This window comes from Euleptes europaea, chromosome 3, assembly GCF_029931775.1.
Source record: "Euleptes europaea isolate rEulEur1 chromosome 3, rEulEur1.hap1, whole genome shotgun sequence".
NCBI lineage: Eukaryota > Metazoa > Chordata > Lepidosauria > Squamata > Sphaerodactylidae > Euleptes > Euleptes europaea.
In genome coordinates, this window is record NC_079314.1 from 58,975,331 (window position 1) to 58,996,279 (window position 20,949).

The 20,949-nt window shown below is 41.9% G+C and overlaps 1 protein-coding gene across 1 annotated transcript in view; it reads right to left on the reverse strand.

The window, feature by feature from the left end:
- The window catches only part of KCND2 (potassium voltage-gated channel subfamily D member 2), a 320,642-nt gene extending 306,125 nt beyond the window's left edge, over positions 1-14,517 (reverse strand). The window contains exon 1 of the mRNA XM_056846794.1: positions 13,403-14,517. Coding sequence (XP_056702772.1) covers positions 13,403-14,517 — 1,115 coding nt within the window. The remainder of the gene's footprint in view (positions 1-13,402) is intronic.
- Positions 14,518-20,949: the final 6,432 nt, after the last annotated feature.

Consider the following 20,949-nt stretch of genomic DNA (forward strand, 5'->3'; position numbering starts at 1 on the left):
GATAGATATAGCATGAGCAGGTCTATCTTTTAAGGAAAACTAGAATGCATGGTTGAGACCTGCTCCCACTTTCCCTTATGGTTATCTGCTGTTTGAAGTATATTTTCTTCTACTCAGGCTGCAATGCAAAAGTCAGCTTAAAAGGGAGGAAATAGCGAACAGGAAGGAAAGAAACAGGAGGGAGCAGGATGTAGCACCCCTCACCTATGCAATATATTTGCGAAGGGGTGGGGGAATCCCTAGAAAGGAGAGGAAAGTTCACTCTCATGCTAATTCACACCTTCCTATATCCAAGGGAGAATCTTAATTACTGATCAAATGGGGATGTTTCCCCCTTCTTTGTTGAAATTTGAAAAGAAGATCTCATGGGTGAGTAGTACAATTTCATCCCAAATGGGTGGCTAATGATGGGTAGACAATGTTTTCGATTGAAGCTAATTGAAACAACTATTGGACCAACTTTCTAATGAGTAGCTTTAATTTCAATATTAAAGAACTACAATTTTTAAAAAGGTCAGTTACTGAAATCCATATCCACCATATTTTTTTTGCATGCACATAGAGAGCAGAGTGAGGGGATAATAGTTTCATTGAGGCAAACTGGTAAATTTGTGAGTATGATGAGATTTGAACTAAGGATTTCTTGTAGCCAAAATGCTATGGCACTGTTCAAATACTGCACAGTTTGTTGATCTTTGAAGAACATATGTACTGGATAAGGCTGGGTAAAATGGTAACGTTTTGTCATGATTACTCATGTCTGAAAAAGCATGGGTAATCATGACAAAATAAATATTTTCAGATGTAATGTATACATGGTCACACTTTTTTCCTATGTGAAGATCATCTCCCTATAGGGCAGATGTCTGATTCAGAAAAATCAACCATGGTGATTATAGGCTTGTTCTAAACATTGCTGCATGCATTAGTGCAGTACAACCACCTTGGTATAGTGATTAAAATGTTGCACTAGGGTCTGGGAGACCCAAGTTCAAATCTCTGCTGTGAAGCTTGCTGGATGACCATGGGCCAATCACTCTTTTTAAACTTAACCTACCTCACACAATTATTAAGAGAGTAAAATGTAGGAGGGGGAGACTGTCATATGCTACCCTAAGCTCCTTGGAAGAAGGGCAGAATACAAATGTAGTAAATCAATTAATAGTGGCTTTTATACAAAGATCTTTTCAACATCCAAGGGAATCATGGAATCAAATTACGGTATATTCTATGATCATGTCTTGGTCCCACTCCTTTGGACTGTAAACCGATACGTAGGAATTCCTATTGCTAGTCTGTGGGGGAGTATCAATCCCCCCCCCATTCCCCCAAGGTTTATTCCCCATTACTTTTCCTTTGTCATCTGCCAAGACTGAACACTGAAGATTTTGTTTTGAAGTACAACAGCGGAAGGCCAGGACCTGGGAGACCCAGATTCACACCCCCACTCAGCCATGAAGCTTATAGGATGATCTTAGGCCAGTCGCTTTCCCTAAACCTAATTTACTTCACAGGGTTCCTGTAGGAACAAAATGGAAAAATGGGCCACTCTGAGCAACTTAGAGGACAAGCAGGATGGAAATGTGATAGATGCAGAACTGACAAGTAAAGCACACCCAAACCAATAAATAAAAACAAATAAATATTGACTTGTGGATGTATATACCCAAGACTTCAATAAAGATTATTTCTGGTGTACTTGGAGAATTTTTGAAATTCTCTTTGTATATCCAGGCTTTTGTTTTGTTATCAAAGTCATCAGTCTGTCAGATCCACTCCTATTTAAGTTTGAGTACTTATTTTGGTTGATTTTTTTGCTTCAGTAAAATACATAGAACCAAAGGATCTTACATATAGACTAAATCCTTAACTTGATTGGGGATTGGGCTACACACCACGATCTATTCTTTGATGTGTGAATGTGTAATAGCTAATAGGATTTCATGCGATGGCTGCAGAAAGTATGTGTATTTTGGTCCAAGAAGCTTATACAAGAAACCTTCTATCTAGAGTTTTGCTCTATGAGACACATCTTATACCGGAAACACTATTATGCTTGTGAATGAAGATGAGCACATTGCCTTTGTAGCAAGCAAGAAATGTAAGCTAAGAGTACCTTCTCAGGAAAAGGCAGCTTCATGTGTTCATGCTGGATTTAAATTGAGCTAATGGGCTCAAATTAAGCACTTAAGATCCATTGATTTTAATGGGAGAGAGTTAAGCATGTGTGTTTAGAGCAAGCTAGCTGCATAAGCCTGATTAATCATGTGCTTTATTTTCCCATTGAATTCTGTGAGACTTAAATGTGCTTAGGTTTGGCTATATCATCCTTATAAGGAATCATTCTAAGAAGGTCTACTCAGTCGAGTTTTATTCAGTGGGGCATACTCCCAGGAAAGTGCTCGTAGGATTGAAGCCATAGTCACTAAATGAGCATCTTTGTTACTATTTTTCTTACATTTTATGATTAATAATAACGTACTTATGCAAATGTATATATCTAAAACCCTATATAAGTGCAAGAAAGAAAACGTGTCAACTATAATATTTCAATATCTGTTTCTGACTCAGAAAAGAGGAGAATGTTTTCCATCTCACTAGTATTTATTTTATTCAACATGTTAGAGTATAAAATACTTTAAAAGTTTGAGGAGGCTACTTATTTTCACCAGAACAATTTTGTATCACTCTTTCTCTCTGAGTTTGTTTTTTGTTCTATGATGTGAAAACTGGACAAGATTTCTTTATAATTATTTATAAACATAATTTCAAATTAAGCATAATAAGCATAATGTCAAATTATTGCATTTTAAGTTAACGTGGCCCTGATTCACCTGTAATCATGGACAGCTAATCTCATATCATGCAGATGTAAACACACATCCCATTTGCAACAGCAGATGTGTCCATTCAGAAGGGCTTAGTATGAAAGAGAAGGGCTTAGTAGGGAGAGGCCATGGCTTAGTGGTAGCGCATCTGCTTGGCATGCAGAAGGTCCCAGGTTCAATCCCTACATCTCCAGTTAAAGGGACTAGGCAAGTAGGTGATGTGAAAGACCTCTGCCTGCGACCCCGGAGAGCCGCTGCAGGTCTGAGTAGACAATACTGACTTCGATGGACCAAGGGTCTGATTCAGTATAAGGCAGCTTCATGTGTTCAAAGAGAATATGCATGTAGATTCACATACGAATCAGGAAATTCTTGCTAATGTGATTATTCTTGCTAAGTCAAGACACAAGGACAGAATACAAAAGCATTCCATGTGTAATACAACTTTGACTGTAACCATGTTAAAAATGACAGTTTAAATTAGATTATTACTGATTTTAGCGAAGAAAAAAGGGACGGTATATTGAGCTATTATTCCAAAACATTCAACTAACTTGAAAGCCTTTTATTCACTGCATGAGCAACGGAGCTAAATAGTATATAAACCAATGTTAAATTAAAAGGAAAAAAATCTTGTCATTTATATCACACAGGGAACTATAGGCACAATAACATATGGCATATTTTCCACACTGGTACCAACAAAGCCAATGGAATCTGACAAGTCTGCTACTAAAAGTATATCACTACGGTTGGGGAGTGGTTTCATTTGTGTTATTTTATCTTAAGTAATTATTGGTTTGGTGCAAATTCACTCTGCAGAGATGTCTAGCACCATCCTAAACAAAGGAATATCTTTCTAAGTTAATTGAAGTCAATGGGATTAAAATGGCATAACTCTGTTTAGGATTGCAATGTTAAGCACTAAAGGACTTACATCTTAAATGACAAATGAGTAACAAATCCAGTAAAGTTTATTGGTAAATAATAAATAGTGTATTTTGACTTGTGCTTGTGAAATATTGTGCATTTCAAGAAGATATATTTCATAATAAAAGTTTTTAAAGTTATATTTAACAGTGCAATTATCCTCCCCAAACAAATACATGCATAACAACAACATTCTGAATACAAATATTACAGTTTCATCAAAAATCTGATTCTTCCTCCAATCTCCTTGGAGGGCCAAGAGATGAGTTAGCATTCAACCTTCCAGAATATTTTGCTATTTAAATCAGACCCAAGTTGATTGGAATTTATTCCTTAGTAAATGTGTTTGTGTGTAAAGTGCCGTCAAGTCGCAGCCGACTTATGGCGACCCCTTTTGGGGTTTTCATGGCAAGAGACTAACAGAGGTGGTTTGCCAGTGCCTTCCTCTGCACAGCAACCCTGGTATTCCTTGGTGGTCTCCCATCCGAATTCTAACCAGGGCTGACCCTGCTTAGCTTCTGAGATCTGACGAGATCAGGCTAGCCTGGGCCATCCAGGAAAGGGCTGTGCAGAGGAAGGCACTGGCAAACCACCTCTGTTAGTCTCTTGCCATGAAAACCCCAAAAAGGGGTCGCCATAAGTCGGCTGCGACTTGAAGGCACTTTACACACACACGGGTTTAAGATTGCAGCCTTACAGCCCATTCCTGAGCTTTTGGCAGCCGGGGACAGCATAGCCAAAGCACTGCTGCAGCGCCTCCAAAGCCATTTCCTGGCTTTTTAATTTTGCCACACTGAGAACAGCGAGGCTGAGCCAGCAAAAAATCAGGCGCAGCAATGCTATTCTCCTCCCAGGTATGCCGGGCCAAGACCGGAAGCTGCCTACTGGCAGCTCTGCCCCGGGAACGCCCCCAGTGACACCGGCATGGGGCTTTGTGTCAGTGGGATGCCAGTGGAAGGCCCAGATGGCATCCCTGGGTGGCGCTGCCACAGCAGCACCGGGAGACCAGCATCCGGGTCCTCCCGCTGGCATCCGAGCCCACCAGGACGGTGTAAGCGGGACAGCTGCCAGCGGCCATCCCATTTATGCCAGCGCAGCCCCTTTTTGGCCACCAAAGGACTTTTGTCCTTTGAGGTCAGGAATGGGCTCTTAGCCTCATTCTAGTATCACAGATCACAGAATTCAATGGGAGCATTTTAATGTTTTTTTTAATGGTATTGGTTTGTACATTTTAAAATTGCTGTTATATTGTTTTAAATTGTGATGGCCTATGGTCTTATACAATAAACTACTACTACTACTAGTATCACAGATCACCACATACATAATGGGTCTATAATCAATAAATCATGCCCCACTGTCATTATCACACATGAGAGCTCCTACTGTTAGTACTGCAGAAAAATATTTATCGTTGTGCTTGCCTTTTAACCTCCACAGCACCAGCTGAATTATTATTTTTAATTTATGAGTTGGCTGCTAGAAAACTAGATTCCATCTGTTTCTGACAAAAGAGAAGGAAAATGGAATACCTGCTACCAAGCTATAGCTGCATGTAACAATAAAAAAAATCCCTCATGCTGTGTATGGTTTGGTGAAGTTAACAAAATAGTTAATCAGTGGACAACTAGGTTGTATGCAGAGAAAAAAAAATCATTAGTTTTGGAACCAGGCTTCAGGAGGCAAAACTTTTTACTGTGATATCTTTGTTTCAGGCAGGGCATTACCAGTTCAAGTTTAAATCTGTGCCATGTTTTCATGTTCTAGATTTTTGGGACCATTTTCTGGGCAGATGCACTGCAGACACCATTCTTTTTAATGCACAGTCAATTCCAGGGTCTCCTGCACAGTAGTCATGGCACATAACACCATCAAAATCACACAGAATGCAGTTGTTCCTCTCCTCTCCAGACCCTCCAAATTGTAGCCAAATGCCACAAAGTAGCTCTGTTTTATTGGGCCCCACAAGTACCTCATTTATGCACGCGTGTACCACAGTCATCATTCTTTTCAATACACAGCTAATTCGAGCATCTCCCATGTAGTAGTCATGCCACATCCCCACCAAAATTGCATGGAACACAGTCCTCCCTTTCCTCTCCAGACCTTCCAAATCTCAGCCACATGCATCAAAGCAGATCTGTTTTACGAGGGTTTCCACAGGAAGCTCATTTATGCTCACACATACTGCATACCCTATCTTCAGCTTGTCTGCAAAGGTGATTGGCTGGGAGCATTAGAACTTTGCCAGGATCCAACTGACTGGAAGAATGCTGTTGCCTGGGAAAACAAGCAAAATCAAATAATAATATGGCGAGCAAGCAAATACTCCTACTGGCTTGGTAAACACCTGAACTCAAAACAATACAGTTTTTCAGGGAGCATAGTTTCATTTCAGAAAGAATCCTGGATTCCTAATACTGTTCCGAGAACCCAAAGTAACAACCTGAAACAGAATTTTCATATATATTTTCAGTGAAGGAGTTCCATACATATCTTAGCACATATGCTGATATTCTTAGCGTGTATTGTTCCCTTGTCCCTTCTGTATCCAAAATTCTTTGTCCTTACCTTGAAAACTTTACATTGCCTTGTTGCACCCTATTTTTTTTTTTTAGGCTTCAGTTGTAAAGACACTTGGGAATAACATGGGGGTTACTTCTGAGTAATTTGCTTAGGATTGCTCCCTTTGTCTTGCTATATTCCTGACCTTCTTTCCTTCAGTTCTATCACCCTGAACTGTCACAAATTCTCCTGGCCCTTTATACAACACATATTCTCCATCATTGCCCCTACATTCTGAAACATCGCACGCAGTACTCGCCTTCCTCTCTTTAAATCCCTCCTCATAACCTACCTTTTCCCTACAAAGTCTTTGAATGAACCCCTTCGCCCTCATCTGAAATGTACAGTCTGCACCCTTTAACTTCAGCGGATTTAGAAGATTATACTTCAGTTTAGGATTGCACTGTAAATCTAAACTGCATATTCAGATTCCTTTCCTGGTGCGTTGCATCTCCCTTTCCTTTCTTGACTCCCCTCCCTTTCTTGTTTTGCCCTTTGTCTAATTTTACATTGTAAGCTCCATCAGGCAAGGACAAGCATAGTTTTTATTTGCTTGTTACTCTGTAAAGTGTACATCTTTATTTATAACCTCTATATAAACAATAAAAAACAGCACTATAAAAATCATCATCAGCTCGATGTCAAGCAGATGAGTTCACTTCAACTCCCTATTTGTTTTTGCAATCAAAACGATTACAGAATAGGAAATGGAACCTTGATCTTTTCTCTGTGTAGTAGTGAGCAGAGTTAAATTTACAAAACAAAGCAGAAATCAAGTGGCACCTTAAAGACTAACAAATTTATTACAGTGAAAGCTTTTATGAGATGCATGAAGTGTAAATCCATTACAAAAGATCATGCTGGAATAAATTTTGTTAGTCTTTAAGATGCCATTGGACTCTTGTTTTATCTTGTTGCTATAGATTAACTTGGACTGCCCATCTGAAATAATAAAATGTATTTCAAGACACAATTGATATTTCATCAGATAAATATATTCAAGGTACAGTCTAAAACAACAGTGTGATGGGCCATTATTGAAAGGCTATTTATGGCTCAAAATTCATTGGGTTTTGTTTACAAATATTTGTCTCTTTGCCTTCTATAGATTTTATTTTCATAGTATGCTTAGAGAGCCCCTTCCTTCCTTGAGCACATTTCTCACTATGCATGTGGAATGAGAATTCTTACAGCCATTCTATAATTCATGAAGAGTGAGTTGATAGTTGAAGGTAGTAGAATTTTGGAGCAGATCCTTTCAGACTGTAGAAGGAAGAGTATTGCATTTTTGAATGGTGTCCCACAGAAAACCCTCCTGTAGAAAACATTCTGCATGCCTTGTTGAATGGCTCCCAGTTTCAGTGATTTTGTATATGAAATCAAGGGCATGGAAGCTCCAGATAAATTCAGAACAAGTATTTTGATTCTATCATAGCATGATAGCCCTAATACAGCAGCATCCTATACTCAGCAAGTGAACAAGTTCTTTCAGTACAGAAGAGCCGACAAATAGCAATCCCACTGTAAAAATTACTGCCATATGTTAGATGTAGAGTTGTGTCAATATTGATGTCTCAGTTGAGAATTATATGCTATTAGAATACCATCAATTGAATCATGTCTAGTCCTACCTTTTTAAGATGTACCCTACAGCCTAACTCTGTTCCATGCAGAAGCTTTGTGCAACTCTGCTATGCCGTATAAGTTAGTTATGGTTATTGCCATTGTAGCAATGCTAGTATACTTCACTGAACTCATAGAGTCATTTGCTACACTGTATAATATGGACTCTGTATTGCTACAGCAGTTATTGCACCTCATCCTAAACCAATTATACTCATGCAGTGGCTCAGGAGGCACATTTGGCTCTTCTGAGCACTGTTTCCCATGTGGAACTCACTTGATATTTCAGGAAATTGGGCAAGGCCCTTGCCCATTTGGCAGGTGGTTCCCACCCTAAACAGCCACCACTGGAGGTACAGTTAGGCCTCCTTGAGCTGCAGTTAGGCCTCCTTGAGCTGTTTTGCCCATAGAGCCAGCATGGTGTAGTGGTTAAGAGCAGTGATTAGGAGCAGTGGACTCTAATCTGGTGAACCAGGTTGGTTTCCCCACACCTATACATGAAGCCAGCTGGGTGACCTTGGGCTAATCACAGTTTTTTTAGAGCTCTCTCAGCCCTACCTACCTCACAGGGTGACTGCTGTGGGGAGAGGAAGGGAAGGTGATGGTAAGCTGGTTTGATTCTTCCTTAAGTGGTAGAGAAAGTTGGCATATTAAAACCATCTCTTCTCCTTTTCATGACAGATGTAGAAGTAATTGCAGCTCTTTTGGATGATGGCAATTGTGAATGTGGCTCTCCATGAGTCACCAAATAAGTACCAGTATCCTAAACACTCAGGATGGCTGCTCAGTTAAAAATGCATAGGCATTCGCTAGCTGAACTACTGCAAAAGAACTTACACCTGTATCATGATTCCACTCTTTGTACAACAGTAGTACTTCGGCAACATCCCTACTAGGAGCTTTTTATCTTCATCCTATCAAAATCCAATAAACTGTACAAGTATAGATAACAGCAAACAAAAAGTGATGCGAAGGAAAAAAGTAAGTGATGCTGAAAATTATTTGCAATAAGAATGATAAAGGAGCAAAGGCTTCATAAAATAGTAAAGATGGTTTAAGTCACTGATGACCAACTAGTAGCACACTAATAGCATCCAGTCTCTGCTGACTTCCTCTAATCAGTTTTTGAGTATCAAACATATCACTGGCTCTGATCTGACACAGAGACCCTTTATTTCCTAAGTGCATGGCAAAATGAGACCATGATTCAAAGTCATATTTTAAATGATGGTAAGAACCAGAAAAAACATGCTTTGCTTCTTTTTGTAGGGGAATCTCCCACATAACAAAAAGCCATGGGATAATCTCACATGTTGGATTATTTATTTGAAAAAAATGCTATCTTTCTGGCCCCTGTAGCAAACATCCTCAATGTACCAGCTGTCCAATCTTCAAGAGATTTCTCCAGAAGCACCAAAGCCTCTAGAGGAAACCTCTCAGATCTTTTTGACTCTGGAGAAATATGGCCTCGAAAGTCATTTATGTTACCCTATCCCAGATTGCTTTTCACATTTCAGATACCACTATCCATTTCTTGACCTTTGGGAGGATTGTGCATGTTCTCTGGCCAATCTTTGATTCCCTCATATAGTTGGGGGTAGCCCTCAGACAGACTGACCAAGGACAATCTTGTTCCTTAACGCAGTAAGTTGGCTGTCGATGACAGTATTATCATATGAATTGCATTAATGTAAGTTCAAACCTCAGTCTTCAAATTCATGGAGGAAAAAATGTTGATGTGGTTGGTAAGCTTGACAGTCAAAATGCTTTCAGAAGTTATCAGAAGGACATATTTCAGTGAGGTCAAACAGGTCCAGAGTTGAGGTTTTTGGGGACACTTTTAGGGGCTGGACTGGAAATAAATCTGATGCTTATGATACCATAGGTAAAAATGGCAGCTTAATATCTTTAGTATGAAAAACTTTCTGACATCAGCAAAACAGCAACAGAAGCCTGAAGTCTTGTTTACAAATAACCTTCAAAATCTACTATCTGAGTGAAATATAATCAGGCGCAGCTATACACTCTACATATGAAAATATTACCTGGCTGATTAGTTGTGATCTGCCTGCCAAAAGATGTGTATGTTCATCAGCTGAAGTTTAAAATATGTGGTAGCGCACAAAGTACAACACTGACTAAACATACAAATACACATTCTCATTTCATCCAAATGTTAGTAGCCAGAGTCTTCATGATGGATTTACTATGGAGATCTCAGGCATTGCCAGCATTGCCAACATCATATAAAATAGATTTATGCTGTAGCAAAAGGAAGTAGCAAATTCTAATAAGAGTGTATAGATCTCTGATTTAGGAACACAGCTATATAAGTTTGCTTTGGTTATAATTTCAACAGGTAAAATACTTTCTTCCACTATCTTTCTTCCACTATCTTAAGCCTCTTCTTGTCTGAGAGAATTAAAATCCAAGTTGTCAGGCTAAAATATAGCAATATTTAACATTAGTGGTGCTCTGCAAAAAGAAAGTGTAATCTATAGGGCTTTTAGAAGACTGTTTAATTGCACAGCAATCATGTAGAACTGAGAAATGAAGCTCTGCTCACAACATAATAACTTCTCAAATTACCAAGGTTGCCATTTAATACCCCTACTGTCTCAAGAAAAGAAAAAAAGAGTACTAGCCGTTATCTACAATGTATATAGTTAGTCTTTTGCTTATAATCAACTTTTATATGACTTTACAGCATCTCCAATGATATGCTCAGCAGCTGCTGTCAGCAATCTAAGAATTCATTTGACTTTGCTGATAATTAACAAAATATGTCCCTACACAGACAAATATTAAAAGATGTAGACTTGAGAAACTATTAATGTAAATTAAAAGTTATTTTCTAATAGAGGATTGGGGTGTTTATATAAGATCTTTTCCATATCTATCTGTTGCTTCTCTTGACCTTGTTCTCATAGAAAATATTACTGAAATGTAAGTACTGCTTAAATTATCTTTTAGTTTTTTACTACAATTTGAATATCATTAGCATTACAGTATAGTGTTGTTGTTTCTCAACAACACTCCATACCCCAGGGTTAATGTCAATATACTTTCCTAGTATTAGCACTTCCTTCTTACTAATACTAGTAATAATATTCATAGAACAACTTGATACTTTATGCAAGTGTGTGAGTTCGTAACAAAAGGAGGTAACATACCAGATTAGGAATTCTATTTTCTAAGCTTTCTTGCAAAAGTCAATATGAGCAGTTTTTCCACGCAACATGGCTTGTTCATGGGTTTCTTCAGAGTCTGAAGTAAGAAAGCACTGCTATCTATCTGATGAGAGTGCCTGCTGCTATTAGCCCACTAAGTAGCAATAATATGAAGAAGATATTTCCAGCTTGGAACAACAGAAAACCATAAAGTACTGATACAAAAATCACAATTATCCTGTTCAGTACCATGGACAAGACCATCCAGATGGTACATCCTGCAATTAATATAGTCACTTAAATATGTCTTAAACACAAGCTGAGCTATAACAGCTACTGACCAGATTATTTGACTTCAATTATATGGTAAACATTAGAATCAGTGGATCTAATTTTCAGTTGGAGATACTAATTTTAACAGAATGAGGAATATACAGATGGAGGTGTTCAACCTTCTAGACTGTCTTCCACATACTTTTCTCTGTTAGAATGGGATATCAGAAGTGAGCCTGGCTGCAAGGAATATACAGAAGTGATCCAGGGAACACTGAAGAAGGGGTCATACACAACTTCAACACTTAAACTGGTTCCCACCCCTAGTTTATTCATAACTAGATTTTATATATATTCTATCCCAGTCCCAGACTGATTAATTGACCTGATCCAGCCACATTTAAACACTATTACATCATATCAATGGAACAGTTGAGAACAGCTTTACAGTACAATCCTAAACAGAGTTATGCCCATTTAAATGCAATTTGGTCAATGGGTTTAGGAGGGTGTGACTCAGTTTAGGACAGCACTCTAAATATCCTCTGTTCAAATCAGTAGGGCTTAAGTGGCCCTATTTTGCTCTATGTGTGAAGCAACATATAAAGGGAAAGTAATAATACAATATACAAATGCTATTCATTTCACTGCCCATTACTAAATTGGCAAGTCATCTCTATGAGGAGCTGTTACTTAGTATACAAAATTTATTCCCATAATCATTTCCCCAATTTGTCACCAAACAATACATTACTGAAAGAATTGATGTCAGGGTCCTCTCTCCATCTTCTTGAATGCTATCCTCATACCTCTTTGTATTGAGCACAGTTCCTGCTGTCATGGCTGAGGTAATCAACTGCTTACGTTTATTTTGATGAAGTAATACGCAGACACAGATTATCTTACACTTGATCCTAATCAGTTACACCATTCTAAATCCATTAAAGTCATTAGGATTAAAATGGTCTAACTCTGTTTAGGAATGCATTGTTAATCATTTAAATAAAATGAAATATCTGTTTTCTGGTTCTATTATCTTCCTTTTTTTGATAACAGTACATAGAAGAGATGCAGAAATCAAAGAAACTTTAGTTTTTTTCAAAAAGATACCTCAGTTTTACTAAGATGCTGAACTGTAACAATTTAAGCATATTATAAAAAACTGGCTTATCACTTCAAATGGATTTAGGCCCAATCCTGAAAATTAAGCACCTTTTCAATGAGAGATTTAGACATGAATTACTCCCTCTGAATGGTACCTTATCTTATGTTAAAACATGTTCCTTTGAAATCAAATACATTTCTACAACTCCAACTATAGACCACCAGGTTTGCAAAAAAATAACCTTGGAAACCTAACCAGCCTTCCCAAATTATAGGTCTTCCCATATACATTCCAGTATGTGGGTAAATAATTTTGAAGTAAGTTATCACAATGAAGGAGTTATATCCTTAACTAGAACTTCAGCATATACTTAGAAATGTAGCTAAAACACCTTGCATGTTAATCAGAATGTCTAATTCATTAACATACATCTATGTAAATTGTTCAATGTCATATCAACCCTGATCCTGTTGGAGTTTTAACAATAGAGTTACTGAGGTCAGAGTCAACTTAGTAAAATTATAGTTGCTCTTTCTTGTACGGTCATAGACAACTGTAAAATATCTAAAATATTTATCTTCAACAGGCAAGCAAAGTTTATTAAAGTTCAACAGGCAAGCAAAACCACAATTTCTTTAGTTAGATTTCAACTGCATTACTCTTTTCTTCTCTTATTACTTTAGCTATGAAAGGAAAGTAGGTGAATGATAACTCAGAGAAACTTTAACACTGGCATAATACCATGAGGATGTCCTCTTATGGTTTATTTTTAATCCTTTTCATGTCATACTTATGTGCATCACCATAAATGGACCTTGTTCAGATATACACTCTCACTTTTCTTAGCAGACTTCTTAAACAGATAATCCATAGCATAACAATAAAATACAAAAACCAAATGCACTCACCCAAGGGTGGTCATAGTGACAATGGTATACCAGAAGGCAGCAGGGATGCTGGTGAATTTGCTGGCTGAGGAGCCTTTCTCAGCATAAAACATAACTGTAGCAAATATTATTATGGCCATAGTGAGAGAAAAGAGGAGAAAGCCAAGTTCTGATGCACAACTTTTCAGAGTGTAGCCCAGGATACGTAAACCCTGTGAGTGGCGGGAAAATTTAAAGATCCGGAAGACCCGGAAGACACGCAATGTTACAAAGGCCCCACTGACATCCTCATTGTTGGTCATCACAAGAGCAATGTAATAAGGCATAATAGCCACTACATCAATGATGCTCATTACACTTCGCATGAACTTGTAACGGCTTGGGGCAGCCACCAGACGCAACAGATACTCAACCGTGAAGATCATGACACAGGCTGTATCCAAGCAGAAGAAAGCCACATCATACCGCTCTCCACAGGACAGTTCCTTGATGGCACCAGGACTTACCCCACAGGGCACTGTCTCCACCACATTGGCCATGACAGAAACAGCAATGAAGAAGCCAGTTACATAGTAGAAGACCAGGGCCAGGGTGCTGGTGTGTGGATTCTCAAAGGCCCGCCACATCCTTTGTCGAGCTGTCATGGAGGGCAAATTGCTTTCATTAGCATTATCCTGATCAGCATCATCCTGAAGACGCTCAGCATTCTCCCGTCGTCGATCCTTGTATTCCTCATAGCAGCAATCACCAATGATCTCAGGAATTATACCAAAGAATGCCAGCTCCTCATCATAGGCTGCGATGCACTCTTGACGGGGATAGTGTAGCTTCCCTGTACGATAGAAATTGAGGATGTGTCGGAAGATGTCAGGGTCCCGGTCAAAAAAGTATTGCTGTGTCTCTGGATGGTAGAAAAAATCCCTCTCTGAGCTGCCCAGCAGCGTGTCAGGATAGCGTTCCAGGGTGTCCAGCCAAGTCTGGAACTGGGTACCGCTCACATTCAGCACTATGAGGGAGTCCTGGTTTCGCTTCTTCTCCTGGCGGGGAGCATTCGGCATGGGGTTTGTGGCCACCGGCATCCATCCTATAGCAGCTGCCCGAGCAAAAGGCAACCACGCTGCTACTCCTGCTGCCATTCTGAAAGCTGCTACTGGTGTTACCGACAGATCTTTTGGTAAACAATCCAATCTACTAGAATGTAAAAAAAAAAGTGTATCAAGCAATTAGGATGTTCACCATTTCTAAATGACAAAAAACATATCCTTTTGCCTCTTCTTTTATGTCACCTTCCCCCATTTCTCCCTGCTCCACTATTCATTCAACTCAGTTTAAGATACTTTGATTTAGTATCTTAAAAAACTATCGTACATAAGGAGCTGACAGACACTATCATACAAAATCCAATACCACCTATATTTACCAGATGGCTGCAGATGAAGAAAAATCTATATGTAGAAAAATACGAGGAAAAGATACTGTCTGGAATAACTAATCAGCCAGTCTGAAAGGGCCAGTAAACAGTAATCAACTGAACAGGCAGGCCAAAAGCACAACCTCCTAGCTAGTAAGACTGCTGCTCCATCCTGGTTCCTGGTGATAGGTCCCAAAATACAAATCCAAGTCTCCTCCCACCAGTTTCTATACTGCCAATCAGCTGCCAATAATGGGCTGAGAAGAAAGGAAAGCAGAAGCTGGGTTGCTTGGGATAAATCCTTGAGCAGCTGAAACATATCTTCCTTATTGTTCCCTGTCTGCCACAGCATGTTCTGTAAACAGCATGTAGCAGCAGTGTGAAGAAGATACCCCTTCTTTTCATAGGTGATTTTTATTTCATTCTTATTATGCACGCATAATATCTAAACCACCTGTATACACTTCCTGCTCTATGAAAAGAGGGTACACAGCAAACCAGCAACTTCAAACTTTGACAAACCAAAGCTTTCTTTCAACAAAACATAAGGAAGAACAGTATGGGGAACAGGAAACTGAAGAAAGAAAGGTTGGGGAACATGAGGCAAGGAAAGAGTGAGGAAAGTCTAGATTTGGTTGGGTCTGGAGAAAAATGATGGAAGAAGATGCAGCAGCAGAAGAGCCATAAGGAGGTGTGGAAGTAAAAAAAAAAAAGGAGACTGAAGAAGAGGATCCAACGAATCCAGTGAAAAAGACACATTTTACACAGGAAGAAAATTCAGAAGTGTCATACAACATGTGATGAGATGGAGGATTGAGTCTAAGAGTGAAGTGGGAGACAGAGATGAAAAAAAGAAACATGTTGGGGAGTTTAGTCATAAGTGCAAGGACCTTAGGAAGTCTTAGGAGGGGACCTAAATATGCCAGAGAGAAAAGTCTGTTCAGGTGCAAAGCGCAGGTGAATTGGCAATGAAATGGGCTGAAGGGGAATCCTATGAAAGGACTTAACATCAAGCTTCGTTCTGAAGGGATTATAAAAGATATTGGAGTTTTGTGGAAAAGAGTCGGATTTCAGAAACACAAATAGTTGACTGGGTGCAAAATGGGGGAGAATGTGTGTCCAGGGCTGTTAAGGAGCAGTTTAAGGGTATCAGAAGGCCAGAACTGTCAAGTTGCGAGGGGGGGGGGGTGAGAGCAGTCCGGACAACAATCCACAGGGAGTCTTGTGGCCCCTCAAAGACCACCAGCGTTTTACTGCAGCCTCCACTTGGGGGGGACTCGAGCTGATCTTTTCCAAACGCCACAGTCCGAGAGCTGGGAAAGAAGAGGCCGGCGGAAAAGAGTCGGAAGGAGAGTTTGACCGGCAAAGGAAGGAGGTCGGGGCGGGGTCAGCAAGAAGGTCCCCGGGTTCGCGCCTCTCAGGCCGGAGCGAGAGGGGCGGCGGCGGCGTGGGAGCCACGCGGTCGCCGGCCCGCGCCTGCACGAGGGCGCTTCCTCGGGAGAAAGAACCCCCCCCCCCGGAACTCAGCGGGGCACGTTTAGGATTGCACGGCGCCTCCGAGGCGGAGGTTCGGGCGCGCCCCCCCCCCACACACACACACCCACACCCCACCAAGAGGCGTGGGGGGCGACGAGGGCGCGCTTCGTTCCCCTCCGCCGCCGCCGCCTTCTTCGCGCGCGCGCGCGCACACACACACACCAGTTGCCCTCGCCATCCCCGCGCCGGGCGCCTCTCCAACTCTCTCCTCCGCCACTGAGCAGGTGGCCGGGCGCCCCGCTCTCCGGGGTGTGTGTGTGTGGGGGGGGGGAAGGGGCTCGGGGTTACCGCCGAAAGGGGCGCGCGCGTGGGGGGGAGGGGGAAGAGCGCGAATGGCGGGAAGGAGGGCAAAGGGGGGGGACGGCCTTCTCCCCTCGGACGACCCGGGCGAGGCGCCCTCGCCTCCCCCCCCCCCGCAGTTTCCTTACCTGGAGAAGTCTGGCCGGAGCGCTGGGTTTGCATAGAGGCTCGAAGGGGGGGGAGGGGGCGCCTCTCCGCCGGAGACGCGGCCGAGGGGGGGGGGCTCTTCTGGCCGGCTGGGCTGGGCTGCCCTCCCTCGGGCTCCCGGCAGCAACAAGTTCAGCGGCAGGCGCGGAGGGAGGGAGGGCGGCGCAGTGCCGCCCGGCGCCTCACTGCAGCCCCTCTTCTCCTCCCAGGGCGGCGGCGGCGGGTCTGTTCAGGCGGGAGGCTCCATGCCGCGGGCTGCTGGGCAGGGCTGGGGGTCGGGCTGCTCCTCGCCGCGCCGGGGGGGCCATGCCCGGGCGAGCCGGCCCAGGAGCTTCACTCGCCGCCGCCGCCGCCGCCGCTGCAGACGAGGAAGGCAGGAGGCAAAGGCTGGCGGGGCGGGCGTGTGTGCGTGTTGGGGGGGGGGGAGAAACCCACCCTGCTCCTGCCGCCGCCGCAGGTTAGTCTTTCGCAGGCGCCTGGCTTTGCCTGCAAATGTCACTGGAGGGAGGAGAAGGCAGCGGGAAGTCGCGGCGTGGAGGAGGAGGAGGAGGAGGAGGAGGGCATCGATCCGGAGAGGAACAAAGAGAATTACAAATCGGCGCACACGCGCCGGCTTGGCGGGGCCGGCGAAGGGACGGCGCGGGTGGGTCGTTCAGCCCCATCCACAGCGGCATCTCTCTCTCTCTCTCGCACGCACACAACCATGGGATCTTCGAGTGGCTTCTCCTTTCTGGCGGGAATCAAAATCACAACGGGCGGTTTTTTTTTTAAACAAATGGGTTCTCTTTACCGCAATGGGAGTTGTTGAAACTTTATGGGCTCGCCGCCCTCCTTTGAAAGAAAACGATCCCTGAAAGCCTCAGACCTGCCCGATGGTGCGGACCCGAGCACGCCGGCTGCGTTGGGCGGCACGTCTCCAAATCGCCTTGAGCCAGGCTTAAGTGAGCGCCATCCCTGGGACGCTGCCCGGAAGCTTTTTGCTCAAATCTTCTGCCTCGTATCTTGTCCGTCTGTCGACCTGGGGGGGGGGGGGGGGAGAGAGAGAGAGAGAGAGAGCTCTGTTTCCTGGCCGCTAGATGGCGCATGGAGGACAAGAACTTCACTCCGCGCCTTCCGTTGCTCAAACTCCAGGGAACAAAATCTGACCTAGTTGATACCGAAGTGATAAAGCAGCGTCTGTGGTGCCTAAAAGTCATATATATGTCCACGTAGACTTTTCTGTGCGTGAAAGGCACATTTGTGGCATGGAGTAACAGTCACGGGAACCCCCACCAGCAGTCTGAAGTAGTACACAGCAGACAGAATTATCACTGGTATGTGAAATCTACAACTACTTGTCACTAAAGGACCAATGAGGCAAAACGTAGCCTGACTGCAGCTGACTGATGGCAACCCCATAGGGTTTCAAAGCAAGAGATGTTCAGCAGTGGTTTAGCCATTGCCTATCTCTGGATAGAGACTCTACTATTGCTTGGTGGTTTCCCCATCCAAATACTAACCAGGGGCAACCAACCCTGCTTAGCAGCAGAGTTTTGACAGCATCAAACTAGGTTGGGTAATCCAGGGCAGGACTCTGATCTATTGTTTAACCTTGTAAAGAAGAAAGTAGTTACAACTTTCAGCCCATTCCTGAAGGAGGGGCAGTTAAGCAGCAGCTAGGAGTGGAGCAGCCGCACTGCCTCCACAGAGGCTTCCTGCCTGGAATAAAGGTGAAAAACTCCTTTTAAAAACAAAAAATAGAAAAATAGCCCCGCTGCCTTTAGAAGAAGAAGAAGAGTTGGTTTTTATATGCTGACTTTCTCCACCACTTAAGGAAGAATCAAACTGGCTTACAATCGCCTCCCCTCCCCCTCCCCACAACAGACACCCCATGAGGTAGGCGAGGCTGAGAGCTGTGACTAGCCCAAGGTCACCCAGCAGGCTTCATGTGGAGGAGCGGGGAATCAAACCCAGATTAGAGTCCACCACTCCAAACCACCGCTCTTAACCACTACACCACGCTGGCTACGCCACAGCGTGAAGGGCGTTCCCCAGCTCCGCCCCCAGGTACACCCTGGGAATGCCTCCTAGGATGCCAGCATGGGGAGAGATGCCAGGCACCTGCTGGCGGGAGGCTGCACCAACGTTCGAGAACTATGCTGGCTCCACGGTCCAGGGGGGCCGACGTAAGTCATCTTACACCATCTTCCATGACTGTTTGCACAGAGCGTGGCACAGACGCTGGTGTAGGGGTCACACTGGCTCCTATGGACATTCACCCCTCCCTTCAGGATTGCACACTATGTGTTAGAAATATTTGTCCGATAAGATTTTTTTCACCTAAAATTAGGTTTTTTTGAAAATATAGCATATATCTTAAAATTTCAATCAACTGCTGAGATTAATAGTGCTGTTTTAACCAGAGTTACACCCTTCTTCTATTGAAGAAAGTAGGCTTAGAAGGGTACAACTCTGTTTAAAATTGCACTGTAAATCAAGAAGTTATGGAATCGTAAATATAATTGGATCCTAATTGTGGAAACCCTAAATTAAACATCGTACATGCTAACAGAAGCAGTAAATTGCCTTTCTATAAATGTAAACGACAATGTACAATAAAACTATAAAACATTTAGCAAAGCCACCTAAAGTACATCAGTAACACAATATTACAATTTTATTCTCATAAAACTATATGGTGGCTCCTAACATGGCAGAGACCATTAGATTTGTGATGCCCCAGCTAACAACCTAATCTATCTATCTATTTACTTGAATAACTCACCTGCTTTATCCTTAAGTCCATAGGTAAAGATGTATAAGGTAATTACAAAGGTAATTAAAGACCCAAAATAACATAATGGATTTTTTAAAATATTGTGTTCTGTACATCATAAGAGGTTGCCTCTGACTTTTTAGCAAGACCTAGGTAGGACTCAGCCTGGCTCATTCCTGAAGCATCTTTATAAAGTTCCAACTTAGCACTGCATTCCACTGAATTCACAGCAGGCTTCCCATCTAGGAGGTTCTGATCTAGACTCATTTAGCTTCATAACATTCCATATCGTGTCCATCAGCCACAACCTGGGTTCCAAAATCTATGCATAAATATGCTTGATTTTATGCTAAAAATATTTATTTCAGACTGTCCACTCACAGCTGCTCTTGTTCACAAGTGAGTGTTTTTCCACTCAAAAATGTGTCTTAGTAATAAATTAATTAATTTTAATAAACCTTTTTAATAAATTGAACCTATCTTGCCATTAGCAATGGAATGGAAGAGAATGGAAAATGTTTCCAATGGAGGCTCCCACACCAAGCATCTCCATAGTGATGATTAAAGGTACGCAATATGTACTGTACAGCATTTACAGAAGTGATTTATGATGGCAAAGATATGAAGTCATTGTTGATGGTGCGATGCTGCATTACATTTACATAATGTTTAAATAAAATGTGCTTGGTAAACAAACACAGGCTTTTCATTTTAAACAACACAGTTTACGCTCACACTTTAAAAAAAATCAATTGGATCCTGCAATAACCATAAACCAGATCAATTAAAAAAAAACCAGATGCATTGATGGGTTTTAGAGTACTTATGGTGTGAACAAAGATATACCCTTTGGGAACTGGTAATAATTTTTTTTGTTTTGTTTTTTTACAACTGGGATAATGTGGGTTCTCAAACGTTTGGTATAAGTAGAGCTGGCTGCATTTAAATGGTGGAAAGTGGATCATTGGGAATAAAACATTAATACTTGGAAGTAATGATGCTTTAAATACACTGACTTTTTTGGGGAAAAACTTGTTATATTGAGTTTTGTACTGAACAGAACTTTAACACTCCACATATTGCAAAGATGCAGTAAATAATTGTATTATAATAAGCCCTGCTCTTCAATTTCCTGTAAGCTAGACAAGGCATGTAGCATAAATGTCAGTGATGCCATTTTCCAATTCTAAGTGATAGGCCAGGACCTCTGATCTAATAATGTTGGAAGATAATGTTTTGACTTCTATCAAAGCACTTGCCTGATGTCTTCAGTAGCAATGCAACAAGTTATATATGACAAAAAGATCCTTTAAAAACATCTACTTTTCAGCTGGCCAATCTGCTTCAAAATAGCCTTATTTAAAATGTTCTAATGTAACCCTTTGTATAATTGCAGCTTAAGCATGTTCAATCAAAAGT